Raw genomic sequence first — 26361 nt, forward strand, 5'->3', positions numbered from 1 at the left:
ATAATTGACACTCGTAACAGTCGGTGACGAAAGCCCAAAAACCTTGAAGAGAAGCCCGAAAAAGAAAGCGTAAAGATAACAATATCTAGATGAGTACTGGCTCTATTGTATAGCTTTGAAAAAATGCGTTTTATAAACGCGAGACTAACGGCGATACGTAATATGTCAAAATAGACAATATCTACTAGCGGTAGATTTATTAAATTCTCACTCCCTACCACCTACTACTTTGTTAATAGTGCAGCCAAGTTCATGACATCTTGGAATTGGCTGACTTTAAGGGTAGCCCTCCACATGTGGGCTTCAAAGTTGGAGCATAGAAGGTGTACTTAATTAGAGGGTATGCATGGCATGAACACATTGTTTTGGGAGAGAAGAAGGACATTTGTTTCATTTGTTGTGTCCAGATGTTGCCAATTCTAAACGAATTAATACTCATTGATGTACATATTTGAACGTCATGAACGATTGTATTTAACCTATCTTTAATGTCATCTTTCATGTGAGGTTGGGTTCTTTAAATTCCATTACATAATCTTCAACTGTTTTGAAATAAATAGACTGATCGTGTTTGAATTTGAAAATGGGTTTATTTTGTTTGATTTTTAAAATAAGAAAGAAGTATTAGGCTACGTGATTTTGAAAATAATTTTGAAATTTTGGTTATATAAATGAACTGAGACGACATCCGAGTGATAGCGATCTTAAAGATGTGATGACTAAGAAAGACTCAAAAGAAAGGAAAGTTATTATCTATATCAATAAGGTTAAGGTACACCTTCTTTTTCGGTAGGTCAATCATAGGAACTTTTTCATGGTTAAGTGTGTTTAACTTGGAGCAATTCTATGTTGGATGACCTTTTAGATGTTTTCATGGGATGCATGTGAGTGAGGACAAAACATGCGGGAAGAATTCGTGTTGGTCTGTGAGGATAGTCTTTACTCTTAAGAAACGAGGAGTACATAGGTAACGTGACAATGTCGTAAGGGATGTAGGAAAATGTCGTTGGTATGTAAGGATAGTCTTCACTCATAAAAATCGAGTAGGTAACATGACAATGTCGTAGGGAATGTAGGGAATGCCGGAGTCATCAAGAGTCAAATTTAGATTCCAAATCCTGGACATGGGTTGTTACACGTTTTCGTCCTGACTTCAGCCAATAGAATAGAACCAATGTGTTCAAACAAACGACAGTTCAAGTGATAATATGGTGTTGGGTTAAAATATCATTACTGGCAAAATGGCCAAATGGCCAAATAGGGTTAGGTCCTACCATTGTATGAGTGACTATATTTATGTTAAAGAGAATGATTGAGGTATTTTAGGAATAAATTTAGAAAAATGATTTAGGTATTTTAAAAAAAATTGATAAATTTTAGGAATAGATTGACTACCATCTAATATAAATACCGAACACCTTCATCGTCTCAAGAAATTCCAAGCAATACAAAATAGTAGTTTCTACTGAGTATCTTGTAAATCTCTCCTCGATTGGTCTTAATAAAGTGTGCGGGTGTTTAAGACAGAGAGTTGTGTTCAACAAATTATTGATTAGAACAATCATCTGGGTCCGTCCAAAATCCTCTTATATCTTTGTTGTATGGAACGGATTATTTTGATGATCAAGATCAAGAGTAAAAAAACTCGTTTCTAAACTCGGATTCGAATCACTCCACAAAAGACTTGATCAATACCTGAATGACTACAGCATGCAAGTTCTAAACACAAGAATTTGCAAAGAAAATCTTAACTCTCAACAAAGCTAAAAAAAATATTTCAAAATGTGAGGTATCTAATCAAAGAAAAGAAGCTTTGTATAGCCTTTACAACTTTAATCTATGTGACACATCACTCTCAAATTAAATTGGCTAGTAAATGAGAAATATCAATGACTAGTTAATAATGGGATATGGTAACCTATACTAGTTACAATATAACTGTAACTCCTATATTAAAAACTAACTTAAATATGACAAACAAATATTTAAATTATAATTAAATAGTGCAATGAAATGTGCTTATTAGCCGATCATTGTACTAGTTTCATAAATTTAGCTGAGTTCATTAAATGCAACGTAAAGTGCATTTAATGCATCTCTTTCTTAAAGCTCAGATTTGCACAATAGAGGTCTCCAACGTCTTTTAGAATTTTCTTTGATGAGCTCACCATAGCTTGAATATAAGTGTACAAAGTTTGTTGCAACTTTTTGGCTCTCGTTCTTGTAATTGAACATCGAGATATGGAAATTTCTTGGTCATGGTTCATATCACTAGTGATAGCACGAAATAATTTAGGCTTCGAACTTATATATTCTTTCTTTCAATCATTGTTCTCTTTAAAAGAAGTGGATTCTTATTCCATTTATCTTTCGCACACTTTACCGTTTCATAATCATTTTGTTTTTTTAGTTTTCAGTTTAGAGTTTAGGGTCGATTTCTAAAACCTACACCTACTTTCTTTCGATTTCTATTTTATAGCGACTCATGTTCATAATTTAAATGAGGATTTAGAATATGAATTCGACACCTGGGTGTCCCGACATTCTCTTACATCCCCTACGACATGGTTACGTTACTTACTTCTCGCTTCTAATAGCGAAAACTATCCTCACATACCAATATCAGTTCTTCCATCCAACATACAATTACTCCAAGAAAAACATGTCTAGCTATGAAGTTCCAATGATTGAACCACAGAAAAAGAGGATGCACCTTGTTGGTATAGGTACCCACTTTCATTTTCTTTAAGTATTTCTTAGTCATCCTATTCTCAAGATCACTCTCATTTAGATATAGTATCGGTTCATACACGTATCCCTCCTTTACTCAAATGTCATTTTCTATCTTGTTTGAATTTTTTGCCCCAAATTCGTGACAAGATGTTATTCCTATGCATATTTAGCTTTTATGAATTGGGGAGTGCCCATAATTTTGGAATCCAAATATAAAAAAAGTGACTTTGATTTTGATACACATATTTGGGTTTGGGTTGCCATCCATCCATTCATCCAAATAGGGAAAGAATAATCTTATCCCTCTTCAAAAAGTTAATGCCTAAAGTGGGTTAGTCTAAGATTTCCTTTCCACATATTTCTATTTTTCTATACACCAAAATTTATTCATATATTTTTGTTTGTGACATTTCAACTTTTATTCTTCTAACATAATTCAGTTGAGCTTATATATTATGAACCTCAAAATCTTAGGCTCTTTTAGGTCGTTATTAGTGAATTTACCATGTCATCTCATCTCTATCTTCTAACGATGTTCTCCAAGAAAGCTTATGGCTTTGCGTAAAGGATGGATGCTCTTCAAAACCCTATTCAATAAAGCCATATTTAAAAATGTGTCACTCGTTGGATAAAAGATTTGAAGTAATATAACTCAATGGATTAAGATAATACAAAATGGGTAAGAAAAGCAAAAGGAAGGAAGTAGAAAAGAATATAGGAAAAGGAGGAAAGTTGTGACCTATAAATAGAGGGTGTGTTTGAGTGACCTAAAGCATCCCAAATTTGTAAACCCTTTCTCCTCAGCTGCTCTCTCCTGTTCTTTCCTATTTTGGGTTTGGAAAGTGGATTTAGAAGTGGTTGAGAGGGCTGTAATGGTGATCATGTTGTTGCTGACAGAAGATAGAGAGCACAGATGGGGAGATGCAAATGCAAATCATCATAAACAAGATCAAAGGCATCTCTTTCCTTTGTGCTCTCTATTCTTCTGTCATCACCTTTAATTCAGCCCTCCAATCTCTTCTTTCTTCCTCATATGCATTCCCTCTTGTGTGTTGTGTGTTGTGGATGAAATTTATCGAGATTGAATCTTGTTTGATTTGTGTTATGAGATTCCATAAATCTTCTTAAACTGTGTAATCCTACATTGGTTGGAGAGAGGAACAAAACATTCTTTGTAAGAGTGTGGAAACCTCTCTCTAAAAGACGTTTTAAAACCGTGAGGCTGACGGCAATATGTAACGAGCTAAACATGCTCTCGGTATTACTAAATGGGTCTACTAGCTAAACGTGATAATTTGCATATGACAAAAGAATCTAAATAATTATGTTCATGACATGTATTTGTAATTGAAAGTTATGTGATGAGATGATGTGAAGCATGACTTCCCTCCTATCCTAAAGGTTATTGGGTCATTCAAACCAAGCATGCCCCCAAGAAGAGCTCAAAATAGCCCCACAAGGAGGTAACAAGCCATCTTGTTTTAAAATTTGAATGAATTAGAAACATTGAAGTTTGATTGGGCATCAATTTTGCAGGGTGTTTCGCTGAAGTTCAAGGCCACCCAGTTCCTTCTACCGACACATGATCTTACCCCAGCTGAACCACCCAAGGCTCTCCACTCTGTCGTACATCGTGCTCATATCAAGTCTTAACCTTCTCGAGCACCAGCTTTGTGTGTGCGTGTGTGTACTTAACATTGCACAGGCATATGGGTCAAAAATCAAAGACCATAAGAGGAGAAAGTACCTTGGGACAAGGCCATATGACTTGCTCGCCAACTGCATCCCAATACCAACTGATAAAAGAGTGGCTAGAAAGGCATTGATCTTCACGGCTTTGGTGTGCATATGTTTGATAGCAATTTCCACCTCATTCTACAAAATGGGGTCTGACTCATCTAATTAATAAGTTATACCACTGCTTCCCACTAAGAAACTATAACAGAGACTTCTATTTTATCATTTATCAAACTACACAGCCGTCTCCAACTGCTGGCTTTACAGCTTACATTCAACTTTATTCAAAGTTCATAATTTTACATAATTTAGTGGTAATGAAAATGAAGAAAAAGAAAAGAAGAAGAGAAAGCTAAGCTTGCTTTAAATTCTGCTACAAACTTAATGCATTGGCACACAATTGAAAGGAGTTTAAAGACTTATCTTCAGTTCTTATGTTGCAGCCTCCCGCTTTCTGCACCGGCGTAGGGATCGATCTTCACGTTTATGACTGCTGGACTTCGAGCAGAAAAGGACTCAGATAGCGCAGACTTTAGTTCTTCAGGCGTTTCGACATAGTATCCTTTGCCTCCAAAAGCTTCAATCATTTTGTGATAATTTGCTGATGGGACAAATGAGGTTGGTGCAGGGTCATGCTTATAGGGTCCGGTAATTTCTTGCGGTGTTCTCCGGTCACCACCATAGACACCGCCATTGTTGAAAACTATCACAACCACTGGCAACTGGTATCGAACAAGAGTCTGTTCAAAACCAGAAATATGTAAAATGACATTAGCAAACACATGAAAAAAGAAAAAGACAAAAAAAGGAAAATGCTTTGACATTTACAGAACGAAAGCTCAAAAGTCGTCTCGACTCGAAGTTGAATTGAAAAGACAGGCATAGAGACATTAGAAAAGAGGAAAGTAACGAACCCATCTGTTTGTTTCTGAGATATCGAATGGATTATGTTTTGAGATTAGAATCAACACTGGCCCAATTAAAAGATTATAAGGAGTTCTTCAGAAAGAACACAAGAGAGACCTTCATTCTACTTGCAAAAAAGCCCTACTCAAAGTAAGATGTACAACTTTACAAACAGAAGTCAGATACAGAAACATCATCTAAAGCTTCAACAGAGGTTTAAAAAAAGTCCACAACCTACAAAGTTATATCACTTAAAAGCATAATCTTAACTTCAGATTTGAATGATGGCAAATCTGTATATAATACTATGGTACCTACTGTGAGATCCGCTAGGCTCGAAGGGAGTGGAGTGTGAGGTCCCACATCAGTTGGGGAGGAGAAAAATGCATTCTTTGTAAGGGTGTGAAAACTACTCCCTAGCAGACGCGTTTTAAAAACCTTGAGGAGAAGTCCGAAAGGAAAAACCCAAATAGGACAATATCTGCTAGCGGTGAACTTGAGCCGTTACACCTACTTAGGATGTTAAATAATTTGAGGTCATCATAACAAGGGAGTAACACAGCCTACAAAACATGTCCAAGAATAGTCCTGGAACTACTGATTGCCAGTGTCTACATGGTTTTTTGACCTCAGTCATACAGCTAAATGAAACATAGTAACGAACAAACAAACATTTCCAAACCAAAAAGTAACCATTACTCGGGCAATATTTTGAGCCAACCGCACCGAGTTTTGATATGCAGGGCACTCTTCAAATGGCTAATAGATCAGACACTGAACATAAAACCTTCTAATCAATTGCAATTATGAAAAGAAAGAGTAAAGGGGGGAATGAATACCTCAACTTCCATGGCGCTAAACCCGAATCCAGAATCGCCTTCCACAGCAACTACCAATCGATCGGGCGAAGCGACAGCAGCAGCAATGCAATAGCCCAAGCCAACCCCCATTGTACCCCATGTTCCTGCATCCAACCTGGTCCTTGGCTCAGTCTGAACCAAAACTGAGCGACCCACATCCATTGTATTGGCTCCTTCAGAGACCAATATGGGAGCAGGGCTACCAACAGCCGAGATTGCATCTCTAATGATCCTCATAGGAGTCATGAAATTGAATGGCACAACATCCCTCGCCAGCTGAACTTCCATTTTCGCCACATTGTCCCTTGCCTTCTGTGAAATGGCTTCAACCCACGGGTGAGACTTCCCAAGACAAAAGGGATCATCCTTAATCTCCTTGTTAATGGACTCCAATATCTGTTTTGCATCGCCAATCAGACCCAAATGGGGCTTTCTCAATTCAACCTCTTCCTTGCAAATATCAACCAAAATGAACTTCACATCCTTGGACCATTTAGGCGGCTCGCCAAAATGCAACAGCCAATTAAGCCGTGCCCCAACCACAAGCGCAACATCACACTTGCCAATCGCCAACGATCTAGCGGCTGTAGCCGCTAGCTTATGTGTATCTGGCAACAATCCTTTACCCATTGGAGTAGGAAGAAATGGAATCCCAGTGCTCTCCACGAACTTCTTCATCGGCCCCTCAGCCCGAGCGATCGCCGCCCCTTTACCAAACACAATCAATGGCCGTTCAGCATGTTTCAGTAACGAAATCGCTTCCTCAATCTGCGAATTCGGAACTCTATGAATAACCTCGCGATGTGAAAATTCCTCCGCCGCAGCCAATAATCCCTCCGCCTCAGACTCGGTAACAGTCTGGTGCAAAACATCCGACGGAAGATCAAAATAGCATCCACCAGGCCGACCAGAAACGGCAGAATTAAGAACTCGAGCGACACAATTCGGAATCTCGGAAATATCCGTAGCCTTGACGGAAAATTTCGAAAAGGGCTTCACAGCCTCAATCTGATCAAGCTCCTGAAAATCACCACGGCCAAAATCCCTCTGATCACAAGAACCAGAGATCATCACCAGAGGCCAAGCATTAGCCATGGCGTTAGAAACCCCCGCAAGGCCATGAACACACCCAGGGCCAGAAACAGTAAGAAGCACACCAGGTCGTCCCGTTAGATATCCATAAGCAGAAGCAGCATAGCCAGCCGATTGTTCGTTATGAAAGGCGATGAATCGGATTCCAAGAGAAACGGCGCGTGTTGCCAGAGAGGTAACAGGAATTCCGACGACACCAAACATCCGGTCGACACCGAAACGGGCGAGCGCCATGGCAGCAAGAACATTGCCGTCGATCGGACCATGAAATTTGAGGTCGGTTTTAACATCTCCGGCGGAATCCCCCATCGAAGCTCTGAGATTTTGCCGGTGGGAAGCAATGGAAGTGTGAGGAAGAGTGAGAAAAGGGCAAAAATAAAATATCTTAAATTTTAGACGTAAATGACGCGTGGATTTATAAACCCCCGGTACGGATTTTCCTACTGTTTTTTTATGGACGATAATACCCTTCCGTGTTCGCAGGTTGTAAGCACAGAAGGACGAGGGTAATATGGGAATTGTTGACATATTGTGCTTTCTTGGACTGATTGAACTTGAAGGTTGCAAATTTGCATTTTTATTTAATTAAATTTAAATAAATATTATTTTTTAGATTTCTCTTTAAAATAAATATATATATTTAAAATTTCATTTCTTCAAATAATTAAATTTAAATGTTGGCGAAAATCTAGGAATTTTTTAATTTTTTTAATTTTACGCTGACGTGTACATAACTATTAACAAATATATTAATAAAACTATTGAAATAAAATATGCAAAATGGTTATTTTTGGAAAAGTATTAAGAATTTGGAACTTCCTATGAAATGTTTGGATTAAGGAACAAATGTCTTTATTATTGATATTAATTATATTTTATTTATCGATTAAATTAAAGTTTTGTCTGCGAACATGTCACAATCTCATCAATCCGAGTATAACTTTCTGCATAAGATATTAATTATTGTCCAAAAAGTTGATAATTCAATCATTCACTCTACCGTCATTAAACTAAATAAATAGTTTTCTTTCTTAAATCTCTAACATTTAGTGACCTACGGAAGAGACGCAAGAGAATATTAAAGTCATCAAGCATCAAATTTGAATTTCAAATGATAATTCTGATCCTTGGCATAGGACGTCACACTTATTCACAAAATATAGTTTCGTGGGGGAAAAGATCTTAATGTTGACGTACGAACCATTTTATCGTCGTTACGGTCAATAAAACTCATATTCTAAACCTACCCTTGTAGATTCACCCGAGTTTTATAATTAGAATCTTAAACTTGAACTTCATCACATAATTTGCCTAAAGTAAAGTTTAAGATGAACTAATTAATGAGAAAAATAATAAATAAATAGGAAGTTTATAACTCTATGTTACACGCGCGTGCATGCTTTGTCTAAATAATACCGCACGTGCTGTGTATTCAACTTTCTGGTATTAATTTATTATAGTGGGGTTGTTTATTAATTATTTGTCACATAATTCTTTATTACTATTTTTATTATTTTATACCTACCATGCTATTGGGCTGACGTGTATATGCATTAAAATATTAGAAAATAGATTTTTTTTTTTTTTTTTGAATATTGTTAATAAACTAGCAATATACATCAATTATTAATCGAAATATAACTAGATAATGTTTGAATCTATTAAGGATAATTATGTTTGAATCTATTAAGGATAATTGCACACCTGTCGATTCAACAATGGTACAATATTATTGATTTTGGATGCAAACTCTTATAATTTTACATGAACGCGCGTAAATATATTCACGATGTTGATTAGAACTAAGTTTAGTTGTATTTGAATGGAAAGTTTAAGGAGTGAATTTATAATGAAAAGTATATTATAAAATAATATAGTGGTGGGAAGGAGAAAAGAATATGAATTTGAATACCACCTCCACATTATAATAATGAAAGGGAGGAATATAGTAGATGACAAAATAGCATTATTTAGAGTGGGTATGGGCTTTAGCTTTTTGTGCCTATTTTGATTTCATTTGGTCTCTTTCGTCTTAATTTCCAAAGAGACTGCCAATTTCAAAAGAAAACGACAAAGTGTTATCCAAATTCTCCGCCCAACGTGTGATTCGTAAAATAGTTATATGATAGTAAAATAGTTATACGAAAGGTGTAGCGATTTCGACGTTGTCTTAAAGAGAGACTTGTTGAAATAGACATGTTTGTGTAGATGTGAACTACATGAACCTAGATAGAAAGGTCTGATGAAGCTTTGCAATGTTTTTAAGGTCTAGCTTTGGGTGTTTGTGTTTCGAGAGAATTCGAGCCACGATTGGATTGGAAAGAAAGGAAGTTAAAAAAGAATTGTGTATTAGAAATTAATATCTAAATCATCCTAAAAATCTAATTTGGTAGTCAACACAATCCTACAGTGTCTCAAATTTGACCATTTTGGAATTATTTGTCAAAAGTAACAATTTAATATTTATTGGGTCTCAATTTTCAAGTAACCAGTGAATTGTAACTTATTTCCTTGGTGGTGAAGTGAACTCCAAACTAGGCAAGCATTGGGTTGATTTGGCTGCACCGGGTAAAAGTTTGTTGTTTGGATCGTATCGACATGTTACCTGAAATATGGGATTGGGTCTAAGACTAAACTGAACACGATCCAATCTTAACTCAAACATCTTTGGCCTTATGATGGCTATACCTTCTAATACTGTGATTATCTTTGTACATAAAATCAGTAATTTGATGTGAGATATTTGATTGGTTGAAGAGGGAAACGAAATATGTTTTATAAGGGTATGGAAATCTCTCCCTAACAAACGCGTTTTAAAACTTTGAGAATAATCTTGAGTTGTTATAAATGGTATCAGAGCTGGGCATTAGATGGTGTGTCAACAAGGACGCTAGTCCCGAAGGGGGACTAGACGCTGGGTAGTGTGGCAGCGAGAATGCTAAGTACCAAAAGGGGATGAATTGTGAGATCCCACCGAACTTGAAATAGCTTCAATAACTATTAACACATCCTATCTATCTATCTATCTATCCCTGCTCAACAAATCAAAATTAAAAGGTATAAACAGACAATTTCCTCGATGGTTTTAGATTGTCCTTCAGAAATGAGAAACCCCTCCCATTTGGATCTCTCTCATGTGGCCATAATCCTAGAAGTAGACCTGACTTGAAAGAAACAGCTCTCCCGGTGGCTAAGTCGTTCAATCTTGGGGTCTAGCCACAGGTGGCTGCAAAACAAGGCCATTTAGACTAAGTGATGGCTGCGGCACTTTCCTCATGAGACATGCCATAATAATATAGATCTCATCCTTTTGAGTGAGTCTCAAGTGGAGTTTTGAGAGGCACTGCCAATAATTCATGGAAAACTATCTCCAGCAGCCTCCCCTTTCTCTTGCACTTTGTTCACATGTTCAGTATTATCATATCATTTGAGGAACTTACTTGTAAATTCCATTTTAGTACCTTCTTCTGGCAAATATCAAGCTTTCCCGAAGAACTTTGTGATTGTAGATTGCTTTGACCCATCAGATTGCAGACTTGAATTCTTTTTCGACTTACCCTGAAGATTTCTCTTCCTTTTTCCAGGAGAAGCTTTGCTCTTGGTCGTCGTCTTGCCCCTTGGACTGGACGACTTCGAAGCTTGGCCTGAAGAAATGTCAAAATTTCCCAAGAAAACATTCTTTTTAATATCATCTCTTGCAGGAAAAATAAATGGCCTATCTACAACTTTGCCTTGGAACTTGGGAAGGTTGTCCGGGAGACTAGCAATATGTTCATAAAATTCAGTTTCTTGTTCATAGAAATTAGAAACTGCATCAACCACATTTCTCCCAGACCTGCTAATCAGCTCTAATATCTGATCCTGAGTCACCCATGCAGGCAAGCACTCACGAAGTTCCTGGATAATCTTCTTCTGCTCCTCGTCATTCAACACGGATCGATCGGTAGAACCAACTTCTTGCAGAGAAGACAACGCCATACTACTACCACATGTTTCTGATACAGTTTCCATCTCTTCCAAGTCCTCATTTACAGTCATTGTGGCAGTTTCATCAATATCATCACTCATTTCTCCACGATGAAACCCTTTTAAGAATTCTTTTCTGTTGGCCATTTCATCAACTAAACCAGCAAAATGCTTCCTAATCTTATCAGCATGCTTGCTATCAAGTTTATCAACATCCAAACCTACAGTGGGAACAATTCTTCTAGGCTTCAAAAACTTAACAAATTCCCTAATTTCATTGTAGTTTGAATGTTCGCTATATGGCACCAAATGTATCTCAAGCGAATCCTTAGACCTCACTGAGAAGTTCTTGTGTTTCATCTCATAAGTCCACCCTGTTGGAACAAAACCAACAACCTTAGAATACCCCTTTTCCACCATTATATCATTCATTCTTTCAAAATTAGGCCTAAAATAAGGCCAGCTCTCACCCAAAACATTCCATCCAACAACATGAACATCACTTTCACTTTCATGCTCAGTAAACACCCCATTCTCACCACCATACCCCAAAATCCTTAAAACTGTCATTTTCCTAGCATCCACCATTATCTTACGATTACATCTACTTGCAATTTGAAGCAAAATTTTTTCCTTACCAATTACATAAGTTGCTATAAGGAAAAGAACACTCCCCATAGAACCCTTACTTTCACCTCCAATTTTTTGTATCATGTTGACAATATATTCAATAGACTCATCCTGAGAAGGAAAAATAAACTTCGGATTACAATAAGTAGTGTCCAAGAAAACTGCATCCGAACCAATAAACGTTTTCAAAACAGGGTCGATTATCATAGAATCACAAAACCGAAAATCCCCAGTATGAATATATCTCTCAAACTTTTCATCCGCACTAGGAATCTTAAACAAGAACTGCACCGCACCAGGACAATGGTTGGCATCAATAAGTATTACCTCACATCCATCGATTACTACAGGCTCCCGAAGCGGCAATGATTGAACAAACGGCAACGGGACTTTGAGAACTTCAAGCAAAAGGCGGGCGGTAACATCAGAGCAGAAGATGATACCCTTGCACCAAGTAGGGGAGAGACCGGCATAGTGATCGGAGTGAAAATGGGAAAGGAAATAGGAAACAGAGAACTCACCAGCGTGAGAAAATGCGTCGACGACGAAACGGGATTTGGGAATGAGTTTGGATTGGGGGAAATCGGCCGGTAATGGAGGCGGCCGGAATGGGAGCTTCAGAGGAGGAAGAGAGAGATTCAATTGCCGTGAAAAGGATTCAATGGCAGTGACGAAGGAGAGGGATGAGTCGATTGCTAAGGGTTTAGCGGTGGAAGATTCGGAAGCCATTAACCAGAGGCGTTGGCTCTGCGAAGAACCGCAATGAACTTCCGGAGTTTTCTATTTATATTATATGGGAAATTATAAGAACTCTTAAAAAAAAAAATAAAAAAAAAAAGTATTTTTTATTAATTTTTTAATTTAAGTCAATTTAGCCTTAGTTTATAAATAAAAATGGAATATTTTTAATTTTATTTTCCTATTATAGGTTGCTAAATTTCTAATAATGCATAAATTTATAAATTTCCCTTCCATTTGTGTTTATAACGTTCCATATGCCTAAATACTCGTAAACTTCAGAGTTCAGATATAATTGTACATCGAAATTATAAAAAGTTTTGATTTTTATCATGTCGATAATAATTCATGTTATGAAATTTTCAATTGTTAAATAGGTATCAGTGAGATCCCACATCTTTTAGAGAGGAGAACAAAGCACTCCATGTGGAAATCTCTCCGTAGTAGACACATTTTAAAAACCGTGAGAGAAATTCGAAAAGAAGAACCCAACAGGACAATATCTGCTAGTATGCATGTAGTTTAACTGAAAATCGGAAGATTTTATGCATCGTTACAACATGCTTTGAGCTGCAAGGAGAGCTATATTTTGTGCATGAATTGATTTGACATGTTATAAAATGAATTTGTGGTAAGTACACGTTGGGTGAGTTATCGTGTAATTAGCTACCAAGGTCATTGAAAACGGTGATCGAGGTCGGGGAAGGCTAAATCTCAAACTCAATCCAATAATAGACTATGATCACCAAACAAAACAAAACAAATAACAAGAGAAAAAAAAAACAATCAAAAGTAGCAATTGAAAGGATGGAATAGAGGATTAAGTAGTAGAATAGCTTTTCCATTGTTGTTCTTGCTATGAACTCGATCTCCATTGTTATTATTCTTCTCTTGAGAAACGAATTTGTGAGGCAAAGTGAAAATTAATGGTTCAAAATGAAGTTATGAAGATCCTCACCTTGAGATGTAAAGAATGGAAGATTTGATGGTGTTGGTGTTGATGCCTCCCAATGATGATACCCAAATGGAATGGCACCCACATTGTTCAAAAGCATTGAGAATGAAGAAGCTTGAGAGGGATTAGAATTGGGTTTGAGCTCATTTTGTTCGTCGGTGGCCGCGACACCGTCCTCGGCTTCCTTACCGATTTTGAACTCCGACCTATGAGGGCGTGTCTGGGCATGAGGTAGTAGCATGGATTGGTAGTCAAGGCCGAGGCTCACGGAAGGGATAGGCAATGGAGGGAGCTCGTCAATTTCATCCTTGGCGGCGTTGAGCAACCAGTCCACCACCTTGCTCGGCTGGTTAAGACCGAGGCGATCTTGAAGATCGTAAAGCTGAATCGCGGTCGATATCGAAAGCCTAATACGCCTGTCGCGCAGCCCTCTTATGGTATAAACTTTGCTGTGTCGATCCTTGCCCCCGAATGCTCGCGACACACGCACAATCCTCGGATCCTTTAGCCTAAGCCATGGTGTCACCGTCGATGAGCTCGATGAAGCTGCTATGCCGAGCATTAGATTATGAAGAGAATATGTACCATTTTGTTAATTAATACACAAAACCCTCAAAAACCCTAAGATCAAGAAGAACCCATTTCATGAAATCATTCGTAGGACAATAAAATTTCTTGAAAACATTATTACAAACCCCATAAGGATTTGTTTGATATGAGCTGAAAAAAACACAAATTTTCTTAAAAGTTTCAATCTTTTTGTACTGATTGAACTAATTCTGCCAATTTCTTTAGTGATTTTCGAGATCGAATCAGATAAAGCTGAAGAACATAAGGAATTGGGTCAATCACTTACGCATTAGCAGTGAACCCTTTTATGTGGTTGAGCTTCTAGGAAGGCTTGAAATTTGGAGACACAATTGATGAACTGCAAGCCTAGGTAGCTGTGGAATGTTGGGTTTCTTTATGGAAGGGCAAAGCTTTGGTTTTTATTTGCAGAGGTATCCAGCTTAGAAAAAAGAAGAAGATGCTGGAATTCAACCGACCATCCTCCATTGGAAAGCTAAAGCAATGGTTCGTACGCAGCCACATGGCTCGAATCGCTTTCGACTCAAATAATTGTACCACTCTTGACTTGATATTTAAAAGAAGAAAACTTGCCTCCATATCGATTAGAAATTAACACGAGATGCAAATGATGTTATAGGAATTTGAGCATATAAATGAGATCCTACGTTAGTTGGAGAACGAAGTATTCCTTATAAGAACGTAGAAACCTCTTCTTGGCAGACGGGTTTTAAAACCATGAGGTTGACGGCAATACGAACGTGCCAAAGTGGACAATATCTACTAATGGTGGGCTTAGGCTATTACAAATGGTACCAGAACCAGACATTGGGCAGTGTACTAGCGAGGATGCTGGGCTCTCAATGGGGATGTGAATTGTGAGATCCCACCTCGGTTGGAGGGGAACGAAACATTCTTTATAAGGGTTGGAAACCTCTCCCTACCAAACGGTTTTAAAATCGTGAGGTTGACAGTGATGGATAATGGGTCTATCCTATTACATAGATATTAAAACCGCGAGGCTAAGGGCATTACCAAAACATCAGGCTCTGTTACCGATCAAGTTAAGCGTTTAGGGTTAGCGATAATTGAATAGAGAACACAAACCATAGTGAAAAAGAATAGAAAAGAGGATTGAAAGATGGTTAATTATATGAATAGGGGACCATTTGGTGGTGCACATTTTTGAAAAGTAGTGAGTAAAGCTTTATCGACAACTACAAAAGGTTTGGGTGAAGGGGTATGGTATCACATGCACGCCTTGTACCAAGAGAAATTTAGTTGGATGTGCATCATGTGATCATCAGCAAATCCTACACATAATCACAATTAATCCTTAATATCATCATCTTAGTGCCAATAATACAAAAGGGTATCTAAAAAACACACCTAGAGAGAGAGAGAATGAACAGATATTAATATATATCAGTCCATGATAGATACATAGATAGGTAGGTATTGAGATAAACAATGAATGTGTAGATGAGGGACCATTATTGGCTTCATATTTCCTTGTCAAACACCAAAAATTGGACAACTCAAGCTTTTGGTGCAGAGAGATATGCATGGGCACCTAAACTTGGAAGTATGATTTTCAGACTCTTAACAACTGACACACACATTCATATTGGATTTCATACAATTAATCACTTTCTAAAACCCTTCTTCTTCGTATCCTGATTTGGTCCGTTACATATCGCCATCGGACTCAGACTCATGAATTTGAAACGCGTTTCCCAACTCTTATAAGGAACGCTTCGTTCCCCTTCTAAAGCTGTAGAAACCTTTCCCTAGTCACTTTTGATTGTTACAAAGGAGACTAATCTCGAGATATAAAAGTTATGGTAGCTATTACCATTTCTATCTAAACTTGAAGTAATCCTAATGTTAGGTGCCTCCTAAGAAGTATACGAGTGAGAACAAGATATATTGAAATGACTCGAGTTGATATGCGAATATAATCTTTGTTCTTATAAGCACTTCAAGACAAGTAGGTAATGTGATACTGTTGCAGGAGACGTAGGGAAACGTTAGAGTTATTAAGTGATAAATCTAGAATTGAAATCATGGTCTGAATCTCGAGCATGAATGCATTACACTTTATTTTTAAAATCTAAAACAACAATAAGAGAAAATTAATGAAAGAAAGAAAAAAAGGGTTTGGATGAGGGCATATGAAGAAGCAATAAAGAGCAGACATTTTGTTTTCTTTTTAGGCAAACAAAGCGCAGTGTTCATTAATGTTTGTAAGAAAACAACAAAAAGAGAAGAAGAATTAAATGAAATAAAGTGTTAAGGATTTTAGGGTTTTGGATAATGTTATGAAGAAGGGTATGAATTATTGGTGATTTTGTTGTTGAACACACTCAATCTTCTTCAGCTCTGTTGAGGAACTGATATCTAAAAGGGGAAGAACAGATTTGATGATATCAATGGCTATTCAATGAGGAAGAGAGAGATACCCATTTGTTTCAGTATTGCATGCTTCCACAAACGCAGACACTCTACACAACAGCCGAAATTAGACTTTATTGCTATTGTCACTCCCTAAATGCTTCACTTTAATTCTCCCAACATTATTTGTTATGTTTGGGAGGCAACCATCGGGGTTGTTGGGATTCGGATTCTTAGGAACGTTAAAAGAAAAACTCGATCAATCCAATCAGACCCAAATAAATTCATAGTTTAAATATATGAAAACTTTATCGATTGAGTTAGTTCTCAAAACTAAATTGGGTTGAATCGAATCCATCTAAATTCATATTGTTCTGCAGGTTGTCGTGTGAGATCTCATGCTGGTTGGATGGAGAATGAAACATTTGTTATAAAAGTGTGAAAACCTCTTCCTAGCAGACGCTTAAAATTGTAAGGCTGACGGTGATGTGTAACAGACCAAAACGGATAATATTTGCTAGCGGTGGGGTTGAGCTGTTACAAATGATATCAAAGCCGGTCACTAAAAGATGTGCCAACGAGGTCGTTGGCCGCAAAAAATGTGGATTGTGAGATCTCACATTGGTTAGGGAGGGGAACGATGCATTTCTTATAAAAGCCTGAAAATCTCTCCCTAGTAGACGCGTTTTAAAACCGTGAGGCTGACAGCAATAGGTAATGGGTCAAAGCGGACAATATCTACTAGTGGTGGGGTTGAAGCCAAAACAGACAATATCTACTAGTGGTGGGGTTGAAGCCAAAACGGACAATATCTACTAGTGGTGGGGTTGAAGCCAAAACGGACAATATCTACTAGGAGTGGGGTTGAACTATTACAAATGGTATCAGAGTCAGTCACCGAAAGGTATGCCAACAAGGACGCTGGCGGACAATATCTACTAGGGGTGGGGTTGAACTATTACAAATGGTATCAGAGTCAGTCACCAAAAGGTATGCCAACAAGGACGCTGGCCCCCAAAAGGGTAGATTGTGAGATCTCACATTGGTTGGAGAGAGGAACGAAGCATTACTTATAAGAGCATGAAAATCTCTTTCTAGTAGACGTGTTTTAATACCGTGAAGCTGACGGCTATATATTCAAATGGAAGAATGGATAGCCGTGGCATTTGCAGGATGTGTCAACTTTCGATGGTCCCTAAAGATGAATATCAATTCATTTAATACAAAAGAATTTGCTTGTCAACTTGCTGTGCTTCTTACACCTTTCAAAATTACCCTAGAAAAGATGTCAAATAGTTGATGAAAAGGAATGATAATCATCCAAAACCATGTGATAGAAGTCCCAAGATGCACTTCCTTCTGATATAGGCCTTTGACCAAATGGGCTTTCTCCCACGTACTTCTGTACATTTTCAGCTTCAGCCAAGCCTTCTAGGTAATTTCTAAGATCGCCTCCTGTTCCTGCCACACACACACACACCACAGCCAGCATGATTCTCAAACTTAAAAGGAAACACAACTTTACCTTTGTAAAAACACTTTTCAAATTAATTATCATGTCTATGTTAAGAATCATGGATCACCAATGGTATGATATTGTCCACTTTGAGCATAAACTCTTATGGCTTTGCTTTAGCCCCAAAACGCCTCGTATCAATGGAGATGTATGTACTCCTTGCTCATTCCAAACACATTTGTTCCAAACACATTCTACAAATGTAAACAATGTTTACTAAACATCACGCAAAATGTAATTTTGAACTCACCTAATGAAGTATCTTTGTCATCCAAATATGTGTAAGAATGTGGGAAAACTGCAGTATGTGGCTGCAAGAATCAACGGTTAGCAAATGACAAGATTAGTCCATCCATTACTATTGAGAATAGAGAAGATAAAACGTAATCGAAACATCAAGGCCATCCGTTGATTATAATCTTTAATGATCGGAAAAGTTAACTGAACATACAGAATTAAGCAACGCTTTGTACGGAGAATCGTCCAGCAACACCGTATTGGACTCGTTATATTCTCCCCGTTCCCATGGAAGATTCGGATCCTGCTTCTCCCAAACTCTCCTTAGTTGCTTGAAAACTAGAGGTTTGTGTTTGTTTTCGAGAGTATTAAATCTTGAAGCAGTGCAGTGCGAAAGATCCTGTAAAAGTGAATCCATAAAAGCAATGCCTCTCGTACTATATTAAAATACAGAGTTACGTTGTGCTGAATGCGAATTATATAGAGCACCAATGGAGAGTACGAATACAATTTCAAAAAAGAACTTTTTAAGTGAGTTTTTTTTTATTCCTCACCCAACAAAATAATAATTTGTGCTTCAGGCCTCCTACCAAATAATCAACCATTCTCTGTACATTCTTCCTTCAAAGCATTAAGAGGCTTAATTACTTCTTTGATATAGTTCCAATAAGAGACTAATAACATGTGAAACACAATTAATTCAACAATACCCGTTTCTTGATGACCATATGCCAACTTCAAATCGCTCAAAGCAGAACTTCATGAAATCTAAATAAGAAGGTCTTTTGAAAACTGAAATTTTCAAAATCAGAATTAAATCAAGATAGAGATAGAATTTGCATTGAACTTGGTTAATATAAAATGTTGATCGATTCTCACCAGCACATCGAGCAATATTAATGTCTGCTTTCCGGTCCTTGGGAGGAGGAGATACAATATCAACAAGCACACCATTAATATCAAGAATGAGAAGCTTTTTTCTCATCTGATATCGTGGTGGTCGTGAAAGTGGAGGTTTGAATATCGACAAGCCATTAGCTTCTTCATGGACGATACCAAGTGCACGCTGTTGGAAACTACCAGCTACCACTTCAGCATTACTTTGACCAAAATGTCTAGAGGATGACATTTTACTCAAATCTTGGGCACAACTCAGAACGCCCTTTTCATGTAGTTTATTATCCGGATTCTGCGAATCATCAGGGAACTTCAACATTGTCGGCCTATTTGTTCCCCCTTCTTCCACCACAACAAATTCGACTCACCAAACTGCATTGCACACAAATGAAACATTTAAATGACTGTTATCTACCCAGCTGTCAACTTCTATTATGATATGATTTGACGGTCATCAAGTAGAGTCCATCACTCATCACTTTGTCATCTAAAACTAAAATAAGCATCGACAATAAGAGTTTAGAATGTACTTTTCAGGGTAGACTTTAAGAAAGTCATTCATACCACAATTTGACATCTTTCATGGTGTCGTCTAAAATTATAATGATGGTAAAAAATGATGATGAAAAAAAAAATTGGCACCTACTCTGTTTCTAAACTTTCCGCTCATATATTTGAAGTTCAAGATAATGTATGCTAACAACAGTTATCCAACATTACAAATTGAAAGAACTCAGCCAAACAAACAAAAAGAGAAAATAGAATCCATGAAAGTCTCAACAAAATAATTTTACAACCACAAAGGTTCAACATGGACCCACATAAACTTTTATGCCAATTCCATACAAACGTTAGTAATATCAAGCACAATTGCATAGACAAACTCTACAAAAATGCAATCTCAGAAAAAAAAATTCAAAAACTTGAATAAGGCAAACAAAAATAAGTTTTGATAGAATACTATCAAGGATATCCCATTTACAATTGGAAGGATAAACATTGCAACTACGTTTGAGAGGTATAGTTCTCTCCTTCCAATTCACGTAACCAAAGCCAACCTAAGACATCTCCTCCCTCTACCTTGTATTGATTATAACACAACTACGAAATAGAGGGCCCACATATCACACAGAACCGTATTTATCTCACAACTTTCATGCCAACTAGCATTTTGTTATTCACATAAAAACAACCCAATACCCAACTGAATAGGCTCACAAGTCTTCTCCTAGCATACATGTAACAAGGTGGTGGATGTCAATACCTGCAAAGAGAATCACTTTTTCCTCAAGGTGAAAAGTTAATTATTGTTGCTGTATCCATTCACAAGGCTCTCACGGAATCTTCCTCCACACTTAATCCTTCCGATACATGCACCAAGACCATACCATTGGTAGATAGCAAATAGTAATTGAGCTGGAGGGCAAGCAACATTCCCCACTTGTTCTTGTTTTGTGAATGGCTCATAAAACTTGGGTGCTAGTTTCTCATTCTCTCAAGCAGCAACCTTATCTAAAAGGCTATTGCATCAAGTAAATTGAATCCCCAACTTTGAATTCCATATCCCTACAATACTAGTCTACTTGGTTCCACATAATTTGCTAAGCTTTGGACAGCTAGACCCAAAAGTCATCTGGGGAAATATCTTATTCTCGCAACAAATGATCAATAGAAGCAATAGCAAAAACTAAAAGACAATCTATTCTTGGGCCCAGGCTGGTATTGCATTTAAACAATTTGTCAATAGAAGAAATAGCAAAATTTATCTAGAAGCTCGAAAACTCAAAAATTGTCAGCAGGAAATCTGCTAATAAATAGACTCAATTTCATAGTTACAGAAATTTCAAACACAACCTTAATTCAACTGATTGCTTTTTCTAAGGCTCCATCTTCTGATTATCTCTTATGTAAAAATAACTGAGAAACTAAAATTAGAAACCAAAGAACACAATTTAATTTGAATTTAGAATGCATAAGACACAAACTGCCGTTTGCGCTAGAAGTAATTACCTTGTTTTGCTCGAGTTCAACCTTTCCCATATCCACAAGAGGGAAACGAGATCAGAACCACCTTATGTGAGAGAAGATAAAAGAAGAGAGTTTAAAGCTGCCTTAATGTATCAAACAACCTGCCTTCTTTGTATACTTGCACTTCCCTTTTCTATCAAGTCCCAACCAAGACTCCAGCACTTCACACTCCGATGTTACATGTTAATTCCTAACTTCATAACCTAAAAAAACGATAATGAAGAAGAATATATGGGTATGAGGACTCATGGCCTGAATCTCACCAACAGTTTTGACTTCCATTTCTTTCTCCTCTGCTATTTCCTTTCCCTTTTGCCACTTAAATCCAGAAATGCACTCTTATTTTGAGTCTAAGATCTAAGAAGTGCATCGGCTCTTAACCGCAAAGTCTGCCACGTTTGAACTGACAAATATTTGGAACATGATTGTTTTAGCTCATAACCAGTCAGTAACTATCCTGAGTTATAATGTCCTGTTTGCTGCTTTTTTTTAGCTAGTTCTACAACTATCTAAGTATCAAATCCAATAATAGCTTACTCTAATTTTCACAAAAACTGAATTCAGAAAGGATAGAAAAAATAACCGCCAAATGCAACTACAGTACTAACCAGTTTACTGTACTCGCTATGTCAAACAATATTTTGTAACCGTTTGTGCATGAACAAATACCATATACTGTAAAGACAATCTTGCGTCAGATTTTTGAAGATGAACATACAGAGAAATTGCACCTTTTAAACAATATAAATGACAGAGAGAGCAATCTGATAAGGACATAAGATAACCGTGCAAGAGGTTTCTTAAGAATCTTCAGTTCAACGCCTGAAAGTCGGTGTGGACACTACAATCCCAACCTATTATTGCCTAAAATTTTAGGGATCACATCCGCCTAGTCTTTCGATTTCATCTCCTCAAGACATCGTAGCATGTCCGAAGAGGAACAATTATTTTAATGTCCTTCATTATACCAAGACTCCAGCAACCTATTAAGCAATAATCTAGCAAAAAATCAGCATGAGATCACGTTTTGCCCCAAACAAATGGCAGGTACAACTTCAATTTTAAAACAACAACAATAACAATAGAAGTGCTTGCTGCAAAGGCCCAAACTAACGAAGAATCACATAAACCCCTAATAATAGAAAATCATCGGAAAAGTTACCGCTTCCTCAATCGTATCAGACTGGTGCAGAACGTTGCTCAATTTTCGCTCAGCCGATCAAACTCGGAAAACTGTAACAAATCAAAGCAACGGGAAGAAAACCGAAAGCGTGATATGAAGGAAAACGAATCGGGAAGAAGCGAAATCAGAATGAGAGAGAGAGAGAGAGCGATGGAGATGAAACTTGTAGAGATCGAGAAATTTTTGGGGAGGTTTAGAGATCGGAGAGGAGGAATGTTGAGCGGAGGAGGCGACCCATTCTCGGAATTTAATAACGAACGCTTGAGAAGTACGTCATGTGGGCATCAATTTATATTCAAAAAACCCCCCGGTCTTTACCGTTGCCAAAAACGCCTTATTACCAATTTCCCCATCAAATCGTCTCTATCCTGCTGCCTTAAAATAGAGATTTTATTATTATTATTATTATTCTCACATTGTTAGGATAATTGTTAGGAGAAAAGTCTCACATTAGTTGCGTAGGAGAACGAAACACATTTTATATAGGTGTAGGAACCTTTCCTAGCAGACTAGTTTTAAAGCTCGAAAGGAAAACCCTAAAAAGGACAATATCCACTAGCGGTGGGCCCGAGCAGTTACAAATGGTATTGGAGCCAGACACCGAACAATATGTCAACGAGGAGGCTATTCCCCAAAGGAGGTAGACACAAGGTGGTATGTGCCAGTAAGGATGCTGGGCCCTGAAGTGGGTCGATTTGATGGAGGTCCCACATCGATTGGAGAAAAGAACAAGTGCTAGCGAGTACGCCAGTACCAGCGAAGACGTTGGGCATGGACTATGTGAGAGTTCCATATTGGTTGGGGAAACGTACGAAATAAGGATGTGAAAATCTTTCTCTAGTAGACGTGAGGGGAAACCGGAAAAACCTAATTACACCCACATCGACTAATAACTGATCAAATTATCTCTCAGGCGAGCTCCAAATTGGGAATTGAGATTTTTTTTTCTTACCGAAGAGAATCAAAAATTGAAATTGAACGAGGAATGAAGTCATACTTATTTGATACCACTTGAAAAAATAAGGATATAAATATCTTTTTGTTTTTTTAGTTTGGTTAAGAATTTAAATATTATTTCAAACGATGAAAACATGATTTGAACTTAATTTTTTTTTTTTTTTTTTTTGCTTTTAATTGGTGGTATGATCCGGTTCTATTATAATGATATGATCTCGGCATTTTTTAGAGGTTCAAATTCCAGTTCAGATCCAAATTTGATATGAGAATTATGATGAGGATTATTGGGAGTGAGTCCCAACTTGATTAATTTAGTGAAAGATAATTTACAAGTGATGAATACTATCTATGAGATCTGCTGGTCTTTTGTGGAAGCCCAAACAAAGTCACTAGAGATAATATCGTACCATTGTGCGTGGTTCCTAACAAATTATTGGTGGACGAAAAAAAACAGAGAAAGCAATTGGATATTCAAACATTAACACACAGGATTCATACAGACCCTGAAGCAACATTACTCTAAATCACAGCACAAGTACCTGGAATCTGTTTTATTTTGTTTCTAAGGAGGTTCTAACAGGGATTGGCGCGATTCCTGGGGTCGCAATTTTCCGGGTTTGGAATTTTGTTTTTCTGGCCGAGGCAGCCGTCGTACCGCGGCGGCCGATTACACTCCGGAACCGATTGTTTGTCAAGTTTGTTGGTGTTGGGAGTTTGGAAAGAATTGAAGTCCAGCAGCATCCAGCTGGTCTCGGTTTCCATCAGAAACTCCGAATCGGAGTTCAGGTCGCCGATGAGGCAGTTCTCCAGGCGGCCGTCGCACCACTCGGCGGCGGTCTTGTTGATGGCCGCATGGGAAATGGTTGGGGGGTTCAGCAGCAGAATTATGAACAGAATCGTCATTGATGGTGTCAGTAGAGTTGCAGCCATGGTGTTTGAAGTAATTCCCATGTGAACAATAATGAGAAGAGGAGGAGGAGTCGTCGGGGTGTTGAAGATATTGGATTGTTTGGTATGTGGTGAAGGAATTGGGATATGGAGTGTGTGGCCTGAATTAGAGATGTTGGCTTGGGTAGTCACAAACCTTGACTATTGGAGTTTCGACGTGACACTTGGGTAAAGGATGAGTACACGAACCAACTAAAATAAATTCGAATTAAAGCAAGACAGAGGATAGGATGACTAAGAAAAATTTAAAAGAATTGAAAATCACTACTATTACTAATAATATGCAGCTTCTTTTTCGGTGACATAAAGAATATTATAGTTAAGCATGTTTTACTTGGAGCCAACCCGTGAACTTAGCCGATACAAAGCTATATGATAGCACTCCATTTTACAGTTGAGCTACTTATTCTTCTTTCTCCTGATCCTGTCTCATACCTCCAGCATTTGATCAGAGTAGTAAGGCGGAGCAAGTTGGTAATTGATCTTAGATCTCCTCCCCATGGCCCGCGGACCTTCTGCACGAGCTCTTCCCTCCTTCTTGTAAATACCACAAAGGATCGCCTCTCTCAGTGGTCAATTGAGGATCCCATGGTATTCTGCTCGCAGCATTGGTCCTGAGAACCTTGATTACCAAACTTTCCATTATGGAGTTGAGGTGCATGAAGGCAAGCCCCTCCCCGGCCGGAGAGCCTCCAGGACACTCGCCCCCGGCTACATGTCCTTTCTTTGGACTCGAACACTCTCTTTGTTTGTTTCATTGAAGGTAGGTAGAGTATAGATTAACTTTATATTGGTGACCTCTTAAGAATTTTTATAAGATGCATACGAGTAAGAACAAAGTATGTTGAAAAGACTCATATTAGTTTGTGGGGATAATCTTCGTTATTAGAAGTAAGAAGTAAGTAACTTGACCATGTTAGATGCAGGGGAATACCGGAGCCATCAGATACTGAATTTGGATTTCAAATCCTAGGCATGAGATGTTATGTGTTGTTCATGTCGTTAACCCTAAATTTGATGTGGAGATGCAGGAGAATATCAGAGTTATTAGATGCTGAATTTGAATTTGAAATTCTGGGCATTGAACGCTACATGTTATTTATGTTGTTAACCCTAAATTTGATATAGAGATGCATGAGAATATCGAAGCCATCATGCTGAATTTGAATTTCAAATCCTAGGCATGAGATGTTATGTGTTCTTCATGTCGTTAACCCTAAATTTGATGCAGAGTTACAGGAGAATATCAGAGTCATTAGATGCTGAATCTGAATTTGAAATTCTGGGCATTGAACGCTACATGTTGTTTATGTTGTTAACCCTAAATTTGATACGAAGATGCATGAGAATATCAGAGCCATCATGCTGAATCTGAATTTCAAATTCTGGGCATTGAACGTTACGTGTTGTTCATGTCGTTAGCCTTAAATTTGATGTAGAGATACAGAAGAATATCGAAGTTATCAAATACTCAAACTATGGACATTGAACACTGAGATTGACATTGAAGTTGTAGTTGAGAAGTCGATACACAGTTGGAATGGGAAGGGACATTAAAGAACGCAAGCTAAGAACCACAACTTTCCCACAAAAACGTCTATGCTTTTAGAGGGCCAAAGGAAAGTTGAACCAAAAAGAAAACCACTTTTGGCAAAACCACCGACCAAAACCATAACCAAATCAAAAAAAGCTTCCATTTTACAGTTGTATTTCATAATCAGTTTCCAGGAATCTTGCTTGCTTTCTCATTTACCAAACCCAAATAAATTTAAATTAATTAAATTCCACATTCATTTGTTGTTTCTTAATGCTTAATAAAAAATGAAAATTAATAAATAGTTGTATTTCTCATATTTAATTAAATTTCAAAAAGGCTTTTGAGTACTTTGAAGTAATATAAAAAGACAGGATGTTCCTAAAAGACATGAAAATTCTTATTAAGTGTATCTTTTATAAAAGGATAATTTTAAAAACATACCAAATTTTGATTTAGAGATTCTTAAGCATATGGTACCTA

General features: G+C 37.5%; 4 protein-coding genes across 8 annotated transcripts; all 4 read right to left on the bottom strand.

Moving 5' to 3' along the window:
• Positions 1 to 4666: 4666 nt before the first annotated feature.
• On the bottom strand, positions 4667 to 7709 carry LOC111452318 (2-hydroxyacyl-CoA lyase-like). Its single transcript, XM_023092972.1, has 2 exons — positions 6216 to 7709; positions 4667 to 5210 (listed from the first exon to the last, which is right to left on the bottom strand). The coding sequence occupies exons 1-2, from the start codon at positions 7635 to 7637 to the stop codon at positions 4896 to 4898; spliced, it is 1737 nt and encodes a 578-aa protein (XP_022948740.1). The 5' UTR covers positions 7638 to 7709; the 3' UTR covers positions 4667 to 4895.
• A 2485-nt stretch (positions 7710 to 10194) lies between these two features.
• Positions 10195 to 12687, bottom strand: LOC111452317 (DNA ligase 6-like). Of its 2 annotated transcripts, XM_023092971.1 has the most exons (2): positions 12252 to 12687; positions 10195 to 12035 (listed from the first exon to the last, which is right to left on the bottom strand). In XM_023092971.1, the coding sequence occupies exons 1-2, from the start codon at positions 12651 to 12653 to the stop codon at positions 10806 to 10808; spliced, it is 1632 nt and encodes a 543-aa protein (XP_022948739.1). In that variant the 5' UTR covers positions 12654 to 12687; the 3' UTR covers positions 10195 to 10805. The 2 variants fall into 2 exon arrangements, with proteins under 2 accessions (XP_022948739.1, XP_022948738.1); XM_023092970.1 differs by having other exon boundaries at positions 10195 to 12687.
• Positions 12688 to 13487: 800 nt separating this feature from the next.
• Positions 13488 to 14690, bottom strand: LOC111452320 (transcription factor TCP13-like). Its single transcript, XM_023092973.1, has 2 exons — positions 14474 to 14690; positions 13488 to 14163 (listed from the first exon to the last, which is right to left on the bottom strand). Exons 1-2 carry the CDS (start codon positions 14475 to 14477, stop codon positions 13586 to 13588), a joined length of 582 nt encoding a protein of 193 aa, XP_022948741.1. The 5' UTR covers positions 14478 to 14690; the 3' UTR covers positions 13488 to 13585.
• Positions 14691 to 17684: 2994 nt separating this feature from the next.
• Positions 17685 to 22706, bottom strand: LOC111452000. 4 transcript variants are annotated; one of them, XM_023092514.1, is made up of 8 exons: positions 21358 to 22412; positions 21239 to 21259; positions 19211 to 19600; positions 19042 to 19123; positions 18886 to 18952; positions 18546 to 18731; positions 18345 to 18405; positions 17685 to 18039 (listed from the first exon to the last, which is right to left on the bottom strand). In XM_023092514.1, the coding sequence occupies exons 3-8, from the start codon at positions 19545 to 19547 to the stop codon at positions 17867 to 17869; spliced, it is 906 nt and encodes a 301-aa protein (XP_022948282.1). In that variant the 5' UTR covers positions 19548 to 19600; positions 21239 to 21259; positions 21358 to 22412; the 3' UTR covers positions 17685 to 17866. The 4 variants fall into 4 exon arrangements, with proteins under 4 accessions (XP_022948282.1, XP_022948279.1, XP_022948280.1 ...); XM_023092511.1 differs by lacking the exons at positions 21239 to 21259; positions 21358 to 22412 and adding an exon at positions 22419 to 22706; XM_023092512.1 differs by having other exon boundaries at positions 21239 to 22412.
• Positions 22707 to 26361: the final 3655 nt, after the last annotated feature.

This window comes from Cucurbita moschata, unplaced genomic scaffold (assembly GCF_002738365.1).
Source record: "Cucurbita moschata cultivar Rifu unplaced genomic scaffold, Cmos_1.0 Cmo_Scf00014, whole genome shotgun sequence".
NCBI lineage: Eukaryota > Viridiplantae > Streptophyta > Magnoliopsida > Cucurbitales > Cucurbitaceae > Cucurbita > Cucurbita moschata.